At 38.5% G+C, this 17,206-nt stretch overlaps 1 protein-coding gene across 2 annotated transcripts in view; it reads left to right on the forward strand.

Moving 5' to 3' along the window:
* ect2 (epithelial cell transforming 2) overlaps positions 1 to 17,206 on the forward strand; it is a 49,963-nt gene that overhangs the window by 20,270 nt on the left and 12,487 nt on the right. For both annotated transcript variants that reach the window (XM_052018487.1, XM_052018485.1), the window contains exons 15-22: positions 88 to 198; positions 3,054 to 3,150; positions 3,889 to 3,970; positions 8,103 to 8,181; positions 8,620 to 8,739; positions 10,957 to 11,095; positions 13,589 to 13,743; positions 14,268 to 14,375. In XM_052018487.1, coding sequence (XP_051874447.1) covers positions 88 to 198; positions 3,054 to 3,150; positions 3,889 to 3,970; positions 8,103 to 8,181; positions 8,620 to 8,739; positions 10,957 to 11,095; positions 13,589 to 13,743; positions 14,268 to 14,375 — 891 coding nt within the window. The remainder of the gene's footprint in view (positions 1 to 87; positions 199 to 3,053; positions 3,151 to 3,888; positions 3,971 to 8,102; positions 8,182 to 8,619; positions 8,740 to 10,956; positions 11,096 to 13,588; positions 13,744 to 14,267; positions 14,376 to 17,206) is intronic.

A 17,206-nucleotide genomic window follows, 5' to 3' on the forward strand; every position in this document is an offset into this window, starting at 1 on the left:
CTTTGAAAATATCTTAACTGCTTGAGGAAACAGGAGTCACAGTGAATTGAATTGATAGAATGGAAAGCAATTGATTATTTCTTTTAGTCTAAGGACTTGATGAAGACTTATCCACCATTTGTAAACTTCTTTGAAATGAGCAAGGACACTATTGGGAAGTGTGCCAAACAAAAACCAAGATTTCATGCTTTCTTGAAGGTAGGTTTTATTGAAGCAATGTTAAATCTTTGTCTTCTAATTATCTTGTGTGAAGAACACAAGTGTCCTTGAGACCACTGATTTTAATTTTAAAATTGTTTCTGTGGAATGTGCCTGAGATGGAAGGTTGTATCTAAAAATTCAACGAGCCAGGATTATAATTGTGATTATAGTGCTGGAAACCTGACAGCAATTTCTGGAGTCCATGTGCAGTTAACAGAAGAAATCCAGTAGTTGCTGAAAGTGACTCCCTAATTTTACTCCACATGATGAATTGTTTTGCAGCATTGTCCAGAATAATCTTCAGAAATCAATGAACTGGTTCAGGCATTTGCATACTATTTCACTTTTTTTGCAAGGGGTGTATCATAGAATCAAAAGAAAAGTTTGGATACCTGAGAAGGTCATTAAGTCACTGTGCCAATTTCTGAAGAACTACTCAACCTATTCCCACCTTCCAACACTAGCTCTGTATTCCTGCAGTTCATAGCTGTTCAAGTAAGGTATGCAGCCAGGTACTGAAATGTAATGAGTGTTTCTGCGTCTGCTACCAGCAGTGAGTTCTAGATCCTTGCCACCCTCTGAGTGAGAAAAAAAATCCTCTAACCCTCCCATAAATTACTTTAAATCTGTGCAGTCTTTTTTTAAACCGATCTCCTAAGAGAAATACATCCTTCCCATTTGCTCAATCAAAGCCCTTCATAATTTTATACACCCATAATTAAGTATTCCCTTGGCTTCCTCTGTTCCAAAGAAAGCAATTGTAGTTTATTGAATTTTCCCTCACTGCTACAATTTTCCAGTTTTGCCAACATCCTCATCTCATAAATCTCCTCTACCCTCTCCAGACTTGCATGGTGCACTCTTGTACTGGCCTAACGAGTGCTGTATACAGTTCTAGCATAACCTCTCTGCTCTTGAATTCCATGCCTCTTTTAATAAAGGGGAAGTATCTTGCATGACTTTTTAAACTACATAATTCGCTTGTCTTCCTATCTGCATATATGTGGACATACACTCCAAGGTCCCTTTTGTTAATCCATACGGTAAACGGCAGAATGTTGAGTTGTATGTTTCCATGCCTTGATGCTCCTCTGCAAATGCATTGAACCATATTTCTCTGGATGAAATTTCATTTGCCACTTTCCTGCCCAACTATTTTCATTTGAGAGTTTTCTTCCTCTCTCTCATGCAGTCACTTTTTCTATCGTCTACAGACTTTTGGTTAGGCCTCCTATATTTAAGTCGTAACTTTCAGTAAATTTTACAAGTATGGGACCAATGACTGTGGGACTCCTCTGATAACAGTTTCCAGTCAACCATTATGTTTTTGCATCCTGCTACAGCGCAAGTGTTCCAATGAAACATCATCAACGTGAAACATTAACTCTGTTTCTCTCTCCACAGATGCTGTCTGATCTGAATGTTTCCAACACTTTCTCCATTTTATTTCAGGTGTCCAGCATCTGCAGATTTTATTTTTCAAGCCAATTTTGGACCCAATTTGCCACTCTTCATTGCATCCCATAGATGTTGAAATTTTTGAGCATTGGGCATGTGGGGCCTTGTCAAAACCCAAGTTAAGATCTATTAAGACACTTTCAGATGGCCCACATTAACCATCCTTATTATCACCTCAAAAAAAATTGTTTGCATAACTTTCCCTTTTATATATCAGTAATGAACTGACTAATCTGTGCCCTTTTCAAACTGAAGGTTTATACTGTCCTTTAGAATCTATGCCAAAAATGTGCTCACCACTGGTTTAATTGTCTACCTGCAATGCACTTCCCTGTAGCTGTGACACTTTATTCTGTAGTCTGTTATTATTTTTTATCCTGTACTATCTCAATGCACTCTTTATTACCTCAATGCACTGTGTAATGAATTGATCTGTACGAGCAGTATGCAAGACAAGTTCTTCACTATACCTCGGTACAGGTGACAATAATAAACTAATACCAATAATTGGCCTGTAATTATTTGGTTTATCCCTTCCTTTTTTCAACAATGGTTTAGCATTAGCAGTCTACGACTCCTGTAGTTGTCAATAATTGGAAAAACTTCAATGCAAGGTTTCACAATTTACTTTTCCCTTGTTTCTTTTAACGACCAGGATATATTTTATCCAGACACAAGAAAGACTGCAGATGCTGGAAATCTGGAGTAACGAACACAAAATGCTGGAGGAACTCAGTAGGTCAGGCAGCATCTATGGAGGGAAATGAACAGTCAATGTTTTGGGCTGAGAGTAACAGTATAGGCCCGTTGGTCCTTCAATAATTTTGCAGAAATTCATTCTTCTGAAATAATACAAAATTTTATGAAGATTTATTTTACATTTTTTAAAGTTTATTTTTTCAACTTCTGCCTTGATCTTGAATATTATTTCCGGACTTCATTCTCTTTAAAATATTTTTACAAATGGTAAGTTTTCAAATCTCTTGCTTTATCTGAGAATATTTAGTATGATTGGCTGCTAGCCTTTGTTTTAGTGACATTATAGGTGTGAGATTTTCATCGCAGAAACAATAAGGATTGATTTCACGTTTGCTCCTATCTGTCAAATCTTAATTAGCTACATTTTCCTCCTCTGTTGATGAAATATGTCCTCATCAAAATCCAACCCCCGCATCTCCATATTAACATAACTTTTGGCAAATTTGTGCAGTGCATCTGAGAAGATGAACTCTGAACCATGGCACCTAGTCTGTGTCATTTTGTGAACTGGTTGAAAATGATTTTTATGTGCATTTTTTTTTTAGCTTCTCAACTGTCAATTTTGTTTTTATTTTGTCAAGTTAATGAGGAAATTTAATATTGACAGTATTTCATTCTGTTTTTGTTTTGGCCAGATTAATCAAGCTAAACCTGAATGTGGTCGTCAGAGCCTAGCAGAGCTGCTTATTCGTCCTGTGCAGAGGTTGCCAAGTGTTGTTTTACTACTGAACGGTACTGAGAACCTTCAGAATTATTTGTAGAATATTTGGGAATAGAGGCTTTAAGATAGAATTATTGATATGTTTAGATCAAGCAAGATCTTTAATATTATCTAATATGTGTTTCTTTTGTTTCCTTTTGCAAATTTTGGAAAGGTGATCAACATTTTAAGAACTGGCTGAATTATTGCAGAAACTGATGTGCAGAAGTTGCATAAACTGCTAGTGGGTATAGATGGGTTTAATGAAAAGAAAAAGTATCAGATGCCAATAAAATGTAAGGTTACGCCTTTTCAAGTGGTGGGTAATAAGTAAGTGTTAGTGTACAGCAGGATCTTGAAGCTCTGGTCTGAAAAGCAGATATGTGGGTATGGCAGCAAGTTGAGAATATTTTGCCTTGAGTCTTTTTAACCATGTGGTTAGTATACATTTCCTTTTTTTTAAAGGAATATGGAATAAGTCATTATGTTGCTCTATTCTCAGTATGTTAGAAGACTGGGGGTGATTTTAACGGGATATGAAAGATTGTGATGTTTTCTACAGCTGGGAGGATTAGAACCAGAGAGGAATGTTGCATGATAAATGGGATTGCCCATGAGAAATGGAGTATCGTTGTAGATTTTTGAGGTTTTCTATCTCAGGGTTGTGCATGGTCAGTTGATGAGTGTATGATGATTTTGCAAATTGGCTAACTTTTTTTGTTTTTAATTGCACATGACAATGTTGTTCAATTCAAGTTTTATCTCTTTAGACCTTTGGAAGCACACTGCAGATGACAATCCTGACAAAGTCAGTTTGGAAAATGCTATTGAAATACTCAAAGAAGTCATGACGTAAGTTCTTAACTTCAATTTTCAGTTTGAGAACTTAATGTAAAATAGTCAATTGATTTATGTGATATTCCCCACAAATTTCGGTGTAGTTTTGCTCATCAATTGGCTATCTTTTGAAAATTTTAAACAAGAGATGAGGCTATCTTACCTTTCTGCCTTTACTCCAAATAGATGTCAAATATTTTTGCTCTTGTGCTTGTACTCTTGCATTATTTCTTAGTGCACCTTTATTCTCAAATACAATTCCTCTTCTGCACAGGCTTGCTCTTTCTGTTTTGCTTTGCACATGCATGTTTTAGTTTTAACTGATGTGCACGTTTGCTGCCTATGTCCCACACCTGTGTGCTTGCTCTCTGAATCAAACCAGTAGATAGTAAGGCTGTCTAGTCCTTGTTATTAGGCTTTATCCTTTTAATAGCTGATCAGACATGAAAAAATGATATTTGAAAACTGATAATTATTTAAAAGATCTGTAGACTTGCAATGTATTTTTATATCCTCCAGATATCAGAAACCCTTATTCAATCAAATATTACTCTTGAAATGTAATCACTTTTAAATGGGCTTAGGTAATTTGTACACAGGACATGCTGCCACCATCAGAGAGATGAATAACTGGTTGTTTTGTTGAGGTAGTATTGATACTGCAGGTCTATTCTTTGAGCAACTTCAAAAGATTTACATCAATCCAAATACTGAAGTGAAGTCTTAATATATTGGTATTGTTTATTATTGTCACTTATACCAAGGTACAGTGGAAAAACTTGTCTTGCATACCGATCGTACAGGTCAGTTCATTACACAGTGCAGTTACATTGAGTTAGTACAGGGTGCATTGATGTAGTACAGGTAAAAACAATAACAGTACAGAGTAAAGTGTCACAGCTACAGAGAAAGTGCAGTGCAATAAGGTGCAAGGTCACAACAAGGTAGATCGTGAGGTCATAGTCCATCTCATTGTATAAGGGAACCATTCAATAGTCTTTTCACAGTGGGGTAGAAGCTGTCCTTGGTGGTGTGTGCCCTCAGGCTCCTGTATCTTCTACCTGATGGAAGAGGAGAGAAGAGAGAATGTCCCGGGTGGGTGGGGTCTTTGATCATGCTGGCTGCTTCACCAAGACAGCGAGAGGTAAAGACAGAGTCCAAGGAGGGGAGGCTGGTGTCTGTGATGCACTGGGCTGTGTCCACGACTCTCTGCAGTTTCTTGCGGTCCTGGGCAGAGCAGTTGCCGTACCAAGCCGTGATACATCCAGATAGGATGCTTTCTATGGTGCATCGGTAAAAGTTGGTGAGAGTCAAAGGGGACAAACCAAATTTCTTTAGCCTCCTGAGGAAGTAGAGGCACTGGTGAGCTTTCTTGGTCATGGCATCTCCATGATCTGAAGGATAATGGCAGTATTAATGTTGGTATAGGTTATGGACTTAATATTGCACCCTGAAGGGAAAGTGCTGCCTCTTAACAAACCAGTTTAAAGAATGATTAGATAAAACATTGAAACTTATTGTGCATTCTCAGAATTGCAGTGTGTACTGTGAAACAAGAATGCTGATTAATATGGATAGAGAATGAGGAGCTTCCTGCACAAAAGGGATGTTAAGGAAGGTAGGGAAAGCAGGAAAGAACTCGGGGAATCAGGAGGCCAAAAGGAGCTGTGAAATGTCCTTGGCGAGTAGGATTAAGGAAAATTCCAAGCAACTCTAAACACGAGGGGAGCGAGGAGGTGGGTGGGACTACTCAAGGACAAAGGAGAGAATTTTGGGACAAAGGAGCCTGGAGCCAGAGGAGGTGGGCAAGGTACAAAATGAGTACTTTTCATTAGTATCCACCAAGGAGAAGGACATGGAGGACAGTGAGAATATTCTGGGGTATGTTAATATTCTGGGGTATGTTAATATTCTGGGGCATCTTGATATCAAGAGGGAGGTTGTGTTGGGTCTCTTGAGGAACATTAAGATGGTTAAGTCCCTGGGGCTTGATGGGATCTATCCCAGGTTATTTGAGAGAGGCAAGAGAGGAGATTGCTGTGGCTTTGACAGAGATCTTTGTATCCTCTAGATACAGGTGAGCTCATAAAGGACTGGAGAGGAGCCAATGATGTTCCTTTAAGGGCAATAGGGATAGTACAGCAAATTATAGGCTGGTGAGCTATACATCAGTGGTAGGGAAGCTATCAGAGAAGATTCTTGGGGATAGATTTACTCACATTTGGATAAGCATGGGCTTATTAGGGATAGTGTGGCTTTGTGTGGGGCAGGTCATGTCTTACGAACTTGATGGGATTTTTGAGGTGACAAAGATGATTGATGAGGATGGGGCAGTGGATGTTGTCTACATGGACTTTAGTAAGGCATTTGACATGGTAAGCTGATCCAGAAGACTAAGACACTTGGGATCCATGGTGACTTGGTAGGTTAGATTCAAAATTTGTTTGGCTGTAGAAATCAGGGCAGTGCTGGAGGGGTGTTTCTCTGACTGGAGGTCTGTGACCGGAGGTTTTCCACAGGGATCAGTGCTGTTGCTTGTGATATATTTGGACAAAAATATAGATGGGCTAATGAGTAAGTGTGTAGATTGGTGGAGTTATGGAAAGTGAAGAATGTTGTTAAAGGATACGGCAGGATATAGATCAGTTACAGATATGGGCAGTGAAATGACAGGTGGAGTTTAATCCTGACAAGTGTGAAACGTTGCACTTTGGGAGGTCACGTATAAGTGGAAAGTATACTGTAAATGACAGGATCCTTGGGAGCATTGATGTACAGAGGGATCTTGGCGTGCAAGTCTTATCTTCCTGAAAGTGGCCATGCAAGTAGATAGGGTGGTAAAGATGGCATATGGCATGCGTGCCTTCATCGGTTGGGGCACTGAGTATAAAGTTATGGAAGTCATGTTGCAGCTGTATAAAATTTTGATTAGGCCACATTTGAAGAATTGTGTACAGTTCTGGTCTCTGCATTACAGGAATGATGTGGAGACTTTGGAGAGGACAGAAGAGGTTCATCAGAATGTTGGCTCAGTTAGAGAATATTAGCTATAGGGAGAGGTTGGACAAACTTGGACTGTTTTCCCTCTGTCTTTGGAGGCTAAGGGGAGGCGTGATGGAAGTTATTTAACAAAAAAAATGAGGCATATACAGGGTAGATATTCAGAGTCTTGTTCCCAGGGTGGAAATGCCAAATACTGGAGGGCATAGATTTAAAGTCAGTGAGGGGAATGTCTGAATGTCAAATATTTTTACACAGAAAGTGGTAAGTGGCTGGAACATGGTGGGGGGGGGGGTGGTGGAAGCAGATACGATAGTGATGTTAAGAGGCATTTAGACAGCCACATGAACATGTAGGGAATAGACAGATATGGATCATGTACAGGCAGATGGGATTAGTTTAATTTGGTGTCATGGGTTGAAGGGCCTGTTCTGTGCTGTATTGTTCTATGTTGAAATAAAGCTGGCTTTATGAAGTGATTCTGCTTTATGGAATTTTCTAGATAAAATAAGTATTAGGTTAGCTAAGGGATGGCACTCTTGTATTCTGAATTCACTATTAATTCAATTACGTAACAAAATAGCACTGTTCAATTTGACTAGTCTGCTAATGTTTCTCACTTTTCTGTTACATTAGACTTAGTTTTCTCATAGTTACTTCTTTTCCACTAGTTCAATCGCTTTTAGCCTATTTATAAATTATTAGTCATAGTCATGCAGCACAGAAACAGGCCCTTGGGCCCAACTCATCCGTGCCACCCAAGGTGCCTTCTTGAGCTCGTCCCATTTACCTGCATTCTGCTCATATCCCTCTGTACCTGTCCAGATGTCTTTTAAACATTGTAATTGTACCCACCTCTACCACTTCTGGCAGCTTGTTCCATATATCTACCGGTCTCTGTATGGAAAAACTTGCCTCTCAGTTCTCCTTTAAATTTTTCCCCTCTGACAAATCTATACCCTCTAGTTATAGACTTCTTACCCTGGGGGGTAGAAAGACTGACCATTCATCTTATCTATGCCCCTCATGATTTTAATAACCTATATTTATAAAATAGGTTTCATGGAGAAAATGGTCCCAGCATTCCAGTCTCTTGCCTCTTGCTTTATTTTGTTTTGCACAAGGCATTATTGTCGCTTCTTTTTAGGCATATCAACGAAGATAAAAGAAAAACTGAAGGTCAACGACAAATCTTTGATGTTGTCTATGAAGTCGATGGTTGTCCTGTAAGTATGTATGAAGTGCAAATAAATAAGACTGCATCTTGTTTTGTAATCTCTGGAAGTATTTGAGATTTCATAATTACTTTACTGATTTTGCATAACTTGTGTAGTACATCAAATACATATCTCCAATTTTCAAACATTTTCTTTTTGATTTGGAATATAAAAATGATAGATCTGCCTGCAAGGATCATGAACAATGATCATGGGAATGATTCAATATATGTCACCTGCAAATTTTGTGCATCTATGTCAGCCATTTCAAACTCAAGTTCATGATGTGCGAAATCATGATTTGGGAAGTTTGTATGCCAATTCTGTTCTCTGTCTGGAGTGAAATGGTTATTTATTGTTTTGAATCTGCCCAGTTCAAAATTCACTGTAAAGTTTTGAAGACTAGTCATGTTTGCCATACTGAATCTTTACTTGTCTTTTATGCAGGCCAACTTACTATCATCTCACCGCAACCTTGTCCAGCGAGTGGAAACAATTGCTCTGGATAATGAGTTGTGTGACCGAGGGGAACAAGTCACTTTATTCCTATTTAATGACTGCCTGGAGGTAAGAGCACATTTAGGTTTTTAAAAGACAGATTAGTTGATGGTTGCAAGTAGAACACCTGTTTTATTGGTTGTTTGATGAGTACTTAAATGTGCAGACTTAATTACAAAATAAATATATGGGTTGTACGATAAATTTAGTGTGTCACAAAGTCTGGGTATTAACTTGTAGCCCATTCAAAAACTTAAAAGGAAAGTTTAAAAAAATTGATCTAAAAACATATGGTAATATTGTTTGCATCAGATTTAATAGATTCCACAATTTCATGCAGCTGAAAACTCTTTATTTGCTACATTTCTTTTTCAGAAGAGTCAGTTTAGAGATTCAGAAATAAAGCCAGAAAATGCTGGAACTCATCAGGTCAGAAAATGCTGCAAACTATTTCTGTTTGAGCTCTCTGTGGAAAGAGGAGCAGTTTCCAGCATTTTCTGTTTTTAATCTCAGATTTGTAGTATCTGCAGGTTTTGTTTGGTTTTCATTAAAAATTCAGAAGATCATCATTGATTGCCAGTATCATCATTGCAGTCATACACTTGAAACGGTTCTTCCTGAGTCTCCAGTAAGTACAGTGGAGTGAATTTACGAATGAGAATACTAAACATTAGTATAATGTGCATCCAGTTATTGCTACTAGTTAAGTTTAAGTTTACTACATGTCCATAAACCATCAGCAGAGTATTGACAAGATAAAAGGTGATCAGAGCTGGGACCCTTGCTGTGACCCATGATGTGAATGTAGGAAGTATGACCATTAAGTTCACAGATGACTCTATAATTGTAAGAAGGATAGTCTTTGGCTGCAGAACAATTTTGATCAGCTGGTAAATTGGACAAAACAAGGCAGATGGAATTTAATCCTGGAAAATGTAAGGTGATGCATTTTAAGAGTACTAATGTTAGGATATACACAACCCCAGGAAGCTGAGGAACAGAGGGACCTTGGTGTACGTGTCCAAGAATCCCTCAAGGCAGACAGCTAGAAATGATGATTAAAAAGGCACACAGGATACTTGTCTCCATTAGCCAGGGAATTGAATACAAGAGCAGGGAGGCTATGGTGCAACTAAATAAATACATTGGTTGGACCGTAGCTGGAGTATTCTGTGTGGTTTTGGTCACCATGTGATAGGAAGGATATATTTATAACGGAAGGGGTGCAGAGGAGATTCCCCAGGAAGTTGCCTGAGATGGAGCATTTCAACTATGAGGAGAGACTGGATAAGCTGGGCTTGGATTTTTTTGCCATGGAGAAGGCTTAGTGGTGACCTGATTAAGGTAAACAAAATTAGATAGGGTAGATGGTGAGAAACTTTTCCCCTTGGCAGAGGTCTGTGACCAGAAGGTTTATGCTCAAGATGAGGAACAGGAGATTTGAAAGTTTTTTTTCCATCCAGGGGATGTTTGAAATTTTGAACACACTGCCTGAGGGGGACATGTACTCTCACAAGGTACTGTATTTAGTGAGCACGTGAAATGCCAGGGCATAGAAGGCTATGCGCTGAGTGCCTAGAAATAGGATTAGTATAGAGTAGTACTTGATGGCTGGCATGAATATGATGGGCTAAAGAGCTTGTTTATACTTTGCACACCTCTCCATTCCTTGTATTTCCAGCATTTTGTGATTAATTCCATTTCAAGTGTCCTTTCTTCCATCTGTATAAATAGGTTTAATTGAAAATAACCAGGGGTAGGGTGCTGAGGCCAATTAAAACTAATACTGATGCATTTGATAATTCCACCTGTGCATGCTCATCAATTTATGGTGAATTAATACTTTATGACAAGAAAATAGTTTTACTATGCCTACTAGTAAATGTGAACCCAAGCACAATTTTTAAAAAAAACAGCATTTTTACAACAATCTCATAATTTTGACCTGTGCATATAGATTTGGAGATATGTTCTGATGAAGGTGCAGTATAAAAGATCATGGAAAACATGAACATAAGTAATTTTGAGTATAACTAGCAAGGATTTAAAATTATCAGTGCTTTTGATATTTCCTGATATTTCTGATGTAAATGAGTGTAAACTTGACCTTAATGTTGTTGGTTGCAAATTTTTCAAACTAGAAAAGTTACTTATGTTTTCATAAGAAAATATGCAGATTTTTATTTCAAGATGATTATTGTTTGCACCCATCAGACTTTATGTAAGTTAAGGAAATAATGATCATTTTTGTTGCTACTTATTTGTTATTGGCAATTTTATTTACAGATAGCAAGAAAGCGCCATAAAGTAATTACTTCTTTCAAGAGTCCTCATGGTCAAACACGACCTCCTGCATCCCTCAAACACATTGTGCTGATGCCTCTTTCCCAGATAAAGAAAGTATTGGATATTAAGGAGACTGAAGGTCAGTGCAAAAAGATTGCTTTGAAAAGGTACCTAATAAGAATTTATCAGGTAGGCTCTTCAAATTGATGCAAGTATTTTAATAAATTTGTATAAAAATGTTTTGTCTGTAGGTTAACTTGTTAGTTACCATATTATGTATTTCCTTTAGCACTGTTCTTGTCATTGGTGCTTCTTATCTACAATAAAATTTTTTGTTCCCTTTTTAAAAAAAATATTCTGGTGGCTTTGTGATGTAATGCTAAATCATTCCACAGATGATGACGGAAAACATCATGGTAGAAGAAGACCATAATGTGTTTTTATGCTCTTGGGTGTAGAAAAGGAAAAATCAGGCTACCATTGCAGTAGGTGCACCCACATAAATCCTTTTTTTATGGTACACAGCAAGATTAGGCTTGGCTGCATCAATCCTCAAATAATCCACCAACATTTGCAGTCTATGCTCGATTTGCACATGCTTGCATATGACTAGACATGCACACAGCTCGATGCTGCTTATTTTTTCCTTTGGATTGTCTCATGGTGATCCTGTCCATTGTAAATCTTGACAGGTGAAATTCATGCTGCAATTCAGAATAATACTTTGGCCACTGAAGGGAGGGAATTGAGGAGGGCCTTTGCAATGACTTTTCCTGTGACAGACCCCTCAATAGTTGCTGTAATCAATTGTGTTTTTGCCATTGATTTGAGGCCAAGCTGATGAAAATAGTGCTAAAGTGGTAGTCACTTTAGCAGTCATTGGCATTTTCATGATTGGGTGTTGTGGATATCCTTGCGGTCTCTCTAGCAGGTACCAGTATCTTGATTGGGGTTGGTGCCATAAAGTCATGAACTTGTATCTGTGATTAAGCATGGTGTGTGTTTTGATGAAGTCATGTTCTCAGCATTTTGTCAGGTGGATAAGTTCGCTTTTTCTACTGCTTCCTTGCCAATCACGCCTTCTGAGTTTTCCATCCTTTCTGACCCTGGAACTGAAGTCACCTGGGGGAATTAGTTTGTCTTCTCCAGGACACACCAAGGTTTTCTCAAGGTTGGAATAGAAATCCTTGTCCTTAACCATCATTAACAAGGTCACGGCATGCATGCTGATCCTCACAGACTTGTAAGAATCCCTGGCTTGTGTTTAATCAAAATTGAGCAATAGCATTTGGGAATGTACTAAACATAAAGTCTCTTTGAAAGCGCACAGAAGCTTGGCCAAAAGACAAAGGGCATATGGCCACCATCTTAACCCATCTTTCTATCCCATCAAGCATCTGAGGCCTCACCAATGGCAATTTGCGGATAGCATCTTGCCTTTGGACACGTCAGAACTGTGACACTGAAGTGGTTATCCTTGACCATAAAGGATCACCTAAGAGTGATAACTAAAATTTATGAAGCCATTTCAGTAGGACCCATTACCAGGACAGCTGGGATGCAGAAAGAAAATATTAACTTTAACTTCGTTGAAATTGTGGGGAAAATGCAGCTTTGAAGCCTTGCTGTGACCCTTTTCACTTGTTTGTAAATCCCTCACGGCACTTCAAATGATGGCTAGTAGATCTTACAAACTGTCCCGGCGTGAAACCTATTAATCTTAATAAATTAAAGTGTGAATCAAGGTTTAATTGTTGAGTACTAATGACAAAGTTTAAATTATAGGTCATTTGTATTCCTCAAAGTCCAGTGATCAAAGAATCTTTTTGGAGAACATGGTATACTTGATGACCTAACAAAAAAAAGAGGTGCCAGCTGAGTGAAGCCACATGCATGATATACAGCAAAAGCAACATGCAACAGATAGCTAAGTGAACTTAACCAATAGAACACATTTGAAACTGTACCACAACGTCATGGCGGGTGATTTTAAAAAAAAACTAACAGGAGGAAGAAACTCCAGGTCTATCCCTATCCTTGAAGATGGTGGGATCCAGTACGACAGTGTTAAAGGCAAGACTGAGGCATTCGCAACCATGTTCAGCCAGAAGTGCCAAATAGATGATCCATCTATTTGTTGAACTGCAGTTGATTTCTAAAGTCTCTTGTATAAGGCTGGCATCTCTTAAATTTGTCATAGTAATGGTCTCTGCAATCTCATCGTAGCTTTTCATTCCTGTTAGGGTTTATAAATTAATTTGATAAATTGCTAATGAAATACATGGATTTGTTAGCAATTTCTTAGTATCTGGATGTATCTCCGACTTTACAGCAAGTACGATACTAATTCTGTAAATGTCCTGATTACTTATGCACTTTATTACAACAAGCCAGCAAATAATGTCCTTTCCATGAACTTGCAGACAAAGCATTCATTTTGCATTGGCAGGAAATCAAATCAGAAAATAACAAATAAAGTTTATAAAAACATACTAATTTTAAGTTTAAATTATGTTTAATTTCTGCCCTCCATTGCATGAGTTCCAGGAGTAGTTTACACCATTAATTGAAGATCATCCTTTTGTTTACTTTTTCTTGTATTTGTGATACAAGACTCATGATTGTATTACAGATTGTCGCAGTGCCTTTGCCCTGCTGGTACGACCTCCAACAGAACAATCAAATCTTCTGTTCAGTTTCCAATTAATTGTGGAGGAGCCCAAGAAAGATGACTGGTTGAAACTGCTTTGTCGACATGTGGCTAACACCATTTGCAAAGCAGATGCAGTAAGTTGTGGAAGATTTTGAATAATAACTTTGAGTGAGGGAGGGAAGAAGATTTGTAAATCTTTTGCGTTGGCCAGACTAACTTGCCCACATGGAAGATTACCATTGATTGATCTTCAAACAATTTGCTATTAATCCTGATCATTTTACTTTCACTACTCCATCATCTATTTCTTCAAGGTACTTGTTTTTTTTTCTCTAAACATCTGCATAAGCATTTGTTCTATTTGTCCCTGATTGCAATCCTGTTAGCTGCTTTTGTTCTTTTCATATGCTTTGTGATATGTGTACCCTTTATTTATAATCTCTTCTACTTGTTGATGGTCATACTCTGAACCTTGCCATTTCCCATGGCCATTTTACTAGTGTAGGCTTGATCAGTTCTTCAGTTCCACACTTTTCCTCATGATTCCCCAAACACATTCCTTAATCTGCACATTACTAATCTCCTTTACAACATTCACTCACATTGCAGCATTAATTAGTTGCAGGCCTGCTTTAATCTGAGTTTTTTTTCCTCCTAGGAAAATATTATTTTTAACACTGACCCAGAATTTTTAGAAGTTAACACAAAAGATATGGATAGCACATTAAGCAAAGCATCAAGAGCATTTAAAAAGACTTCAAAGAAGGTATGTCATTGATTTGACCTGTTTTAACACTGGCAGAATTATGCAAGATTGAAAGCTTTGAATCTCAAGTTTAAAAAACGAACATTGGTTATTGTGAAGTCTTCTGCTGAGTTACTGATTTGAAATGGGTCCCTTTCAGTTGATATTAAGTTAACCCAATTGCATTTTAATAGAAAATAACCAAGTTATTATACTGATACTGGATTAGTCAGTTTTTGAAAAGGTAGTTTAACATATTGGGCGTAAGACTGCAAATGTGCTACATTCATAAATTTATAGTAAACCAGGTACTGAGGAATTACCATTCAAATCCTTTCAAATAAGTTATTTTCTTGTAAGTTTGTCTTAAGTTTATTTTTTGATTATTTTGTGTACTATCCCACTTGAGCCATTTTCCCTTGCTCCAAAAAAAATGTATTTCATAACTTGATTATCTGCATATGTGAACTTAACTCCTGTATTATTGATTAAAGATGATGCCTGCAACTGGATCACAGGCACAAGCTAAGACTTCAGTTTATACTTTAAGATTCACTATTGGAAATCATGATCTATCCTTTAAACATGTTATTCCTTGGAGGTTGTTTAGAATCCAGCATTCATGTTTATTGACAGAAGGCATTTGTAAGATTTAACTATTTGTTTTGGGGTACATGGTTTGCATGATTAGTATTGAATATCATAATATAAATAGAACCAGAATTCCCGCAAAATAAAGTCCTGATGCAGGGTCTTGACCTGTAATGTCAACAATTCATTACCCCTCCCACAGATGTTGCTCGACCCACTGAGTTCCTCCAGCAGTTTGTCTTTTTGCTCTGGATTCTAGCATCTCCAGTCTCTTGTGTCACCAGAATTCTCATGTTTGTGCCTAATTTTAATTAAAATTGGTATTATAAGGAGGTAGGAGTATATATTTGAACTGCTTAACTAGGAAATAATGTTGTATTTCCACACTGCCTTTAACCATCTAGCTGTATGGCTGGATAATATTAATTGTGTTTTAAAGTTGATAGTTCTAACTTAAAGTACTTATAACCAATGTGCAGAAATTGAAACTTATTAAGATTTTTTTTTAGATAGATTGTACAATTGAACAAGTGTTTAAGTAGTTTGTGTGTATCATAAATTCTATTGAAGTTCAGCTACCCTTTCAATAGTTTTTATTTTAAGCTACTGATCAAGTCTCAACTGAACTTGGAACAATGGAAGACGCGAACGGCTCTATCTTTTATAGAGTCATAGAGCAATACAGCATGGATACAGGGCCTTCAGCCCAACGAGTCCATGCTGACCATGTCGTCCATCAAACTAGTCCCAATTTCCTGCGTTCGGCCCATATCCCTCCAGCACCACCCCCCCCCCCCCCCCCCCCCCACCCTCCATGTACCTTTCCAAATGCTTCTTAAATGATACTCTTGTATCTGCCTCAACCACTTCCTCTGGCAGCTCGTTCCATATACTCACCACACTCTGCATGAAAAAGGTGCCCCTCAGATCTGTTTTAAATCTTTCCACTCTCACCCTAAATCTATGCCCCCTAGTTTTGGACTCCCCCGCCCTGGGGAAAGGACTGTTACCGTCAACCTTGTCTATGCCTCATAATTTTAAACACTTCTTCTATAAAGTCGCCCCTCATTCTCCTACGGTCCAAGGAATAAAGACCTAGCCTGGCCAATGATGAAGCAAATATCTTTGCAAGGGCCTCCGCAGTTTCTCCTTTAGCCTCCCACAAAGTCCAAGGATGCACTCAGTCAGGCCCTGGGGATTTATCCACCTTAATGTGCTGTAAGGCTGCAAATACCTTCTCCCTGGTAATAACATCACCTCTTGTTTCCCTTGTCTCTTGAGCAACCATGATTTTCTCCTCAGTAAACACTGAGGAGAGAAATTTGTTAAAAATCCCACCCATCTCCTATGGCTAGGCAGCCCACTGATCTTTAAGGAGACCTACTCTCTCCCTAGCCACCCTTTCACTCTTAATATATCTAAAGAATTCCCTCAATATTAGCCCTGCTGCAGTTTAGGACCCTAACCTATGGACCTCTCCTATCCTTTTCCATCGCTATCTTAAAACCAATAGAAATATGGTTGCTAGAGCCAAAGTGCTCCCTGACTGCCAGCTTTATTACTTGTCATGCCTCATTTCCTAAGAGGAGGTCCCTCTATGTATTGACTCGGGAAAATCCTGGACACATTTCACAAATTCCACCCCGTCCAGCACCAGTGAATACTAGGGAAATTAAAATCTCCTACAAATACAACCCTGTTATTCTTTCAACTATGAGCAATTTCTCTACACACTTATTCCTCAAGTTCCTGCTGACGATTGGGGGTGTCTCTAATATAGCCCCACTGGAGTGCTCCTCCCCTTCTTGTTCCTAAGTTCTACCCATATGGCCTCACTGGACAATCCTCCAAGGATGTCGTCTCTAAGCACTGCTGTTATGTCCTCCCTTAGCAAAAAGGCAACACCCCTTCCTCACTTACCTGTACCTTTGTCATGCCTGTAGCATTTTTTGTCCTGGAACATTGAGCTGCCAGACCTGCCCTTCTCTCAGCCATGTTTCTGTTATGGTGATAACATCCCAGTCCCCAGAGTCAATCCACTCTCTGAGATCATCTGCTTTACCTGTTAATCGTCATGCACTGAAATAAATGCATGTTTAACTGGGTATTCCTTTCCCTCTCTTTATGGTGCCCCGACTATCCTGCTCTTGCTGGCTACTGCTTTATCCCCTGACTTGCTCCTGTTCAGGGTCCCACACACCGCCAATCTTGTTTAAATCCTCCCATGTAGCACTAGCAAACTTCCAATGCAAGGATATTGG

The sequence above is a fragment of the Pristis pectinata genome, chromosome 6, assembly GCF_009764475.1.
Source record: "Pristis pectinata isolate sPriPec2 chromosome 6, sPriPec2.1.pri, whole genome shotgun sequence".
Classification (NCBI taxonomy): Eukaryota; Metazoa; Chordata; class Chondrichthyes; order Rhinopristiformes; family Pristidae; genus Pristis; species Pristis pectinata.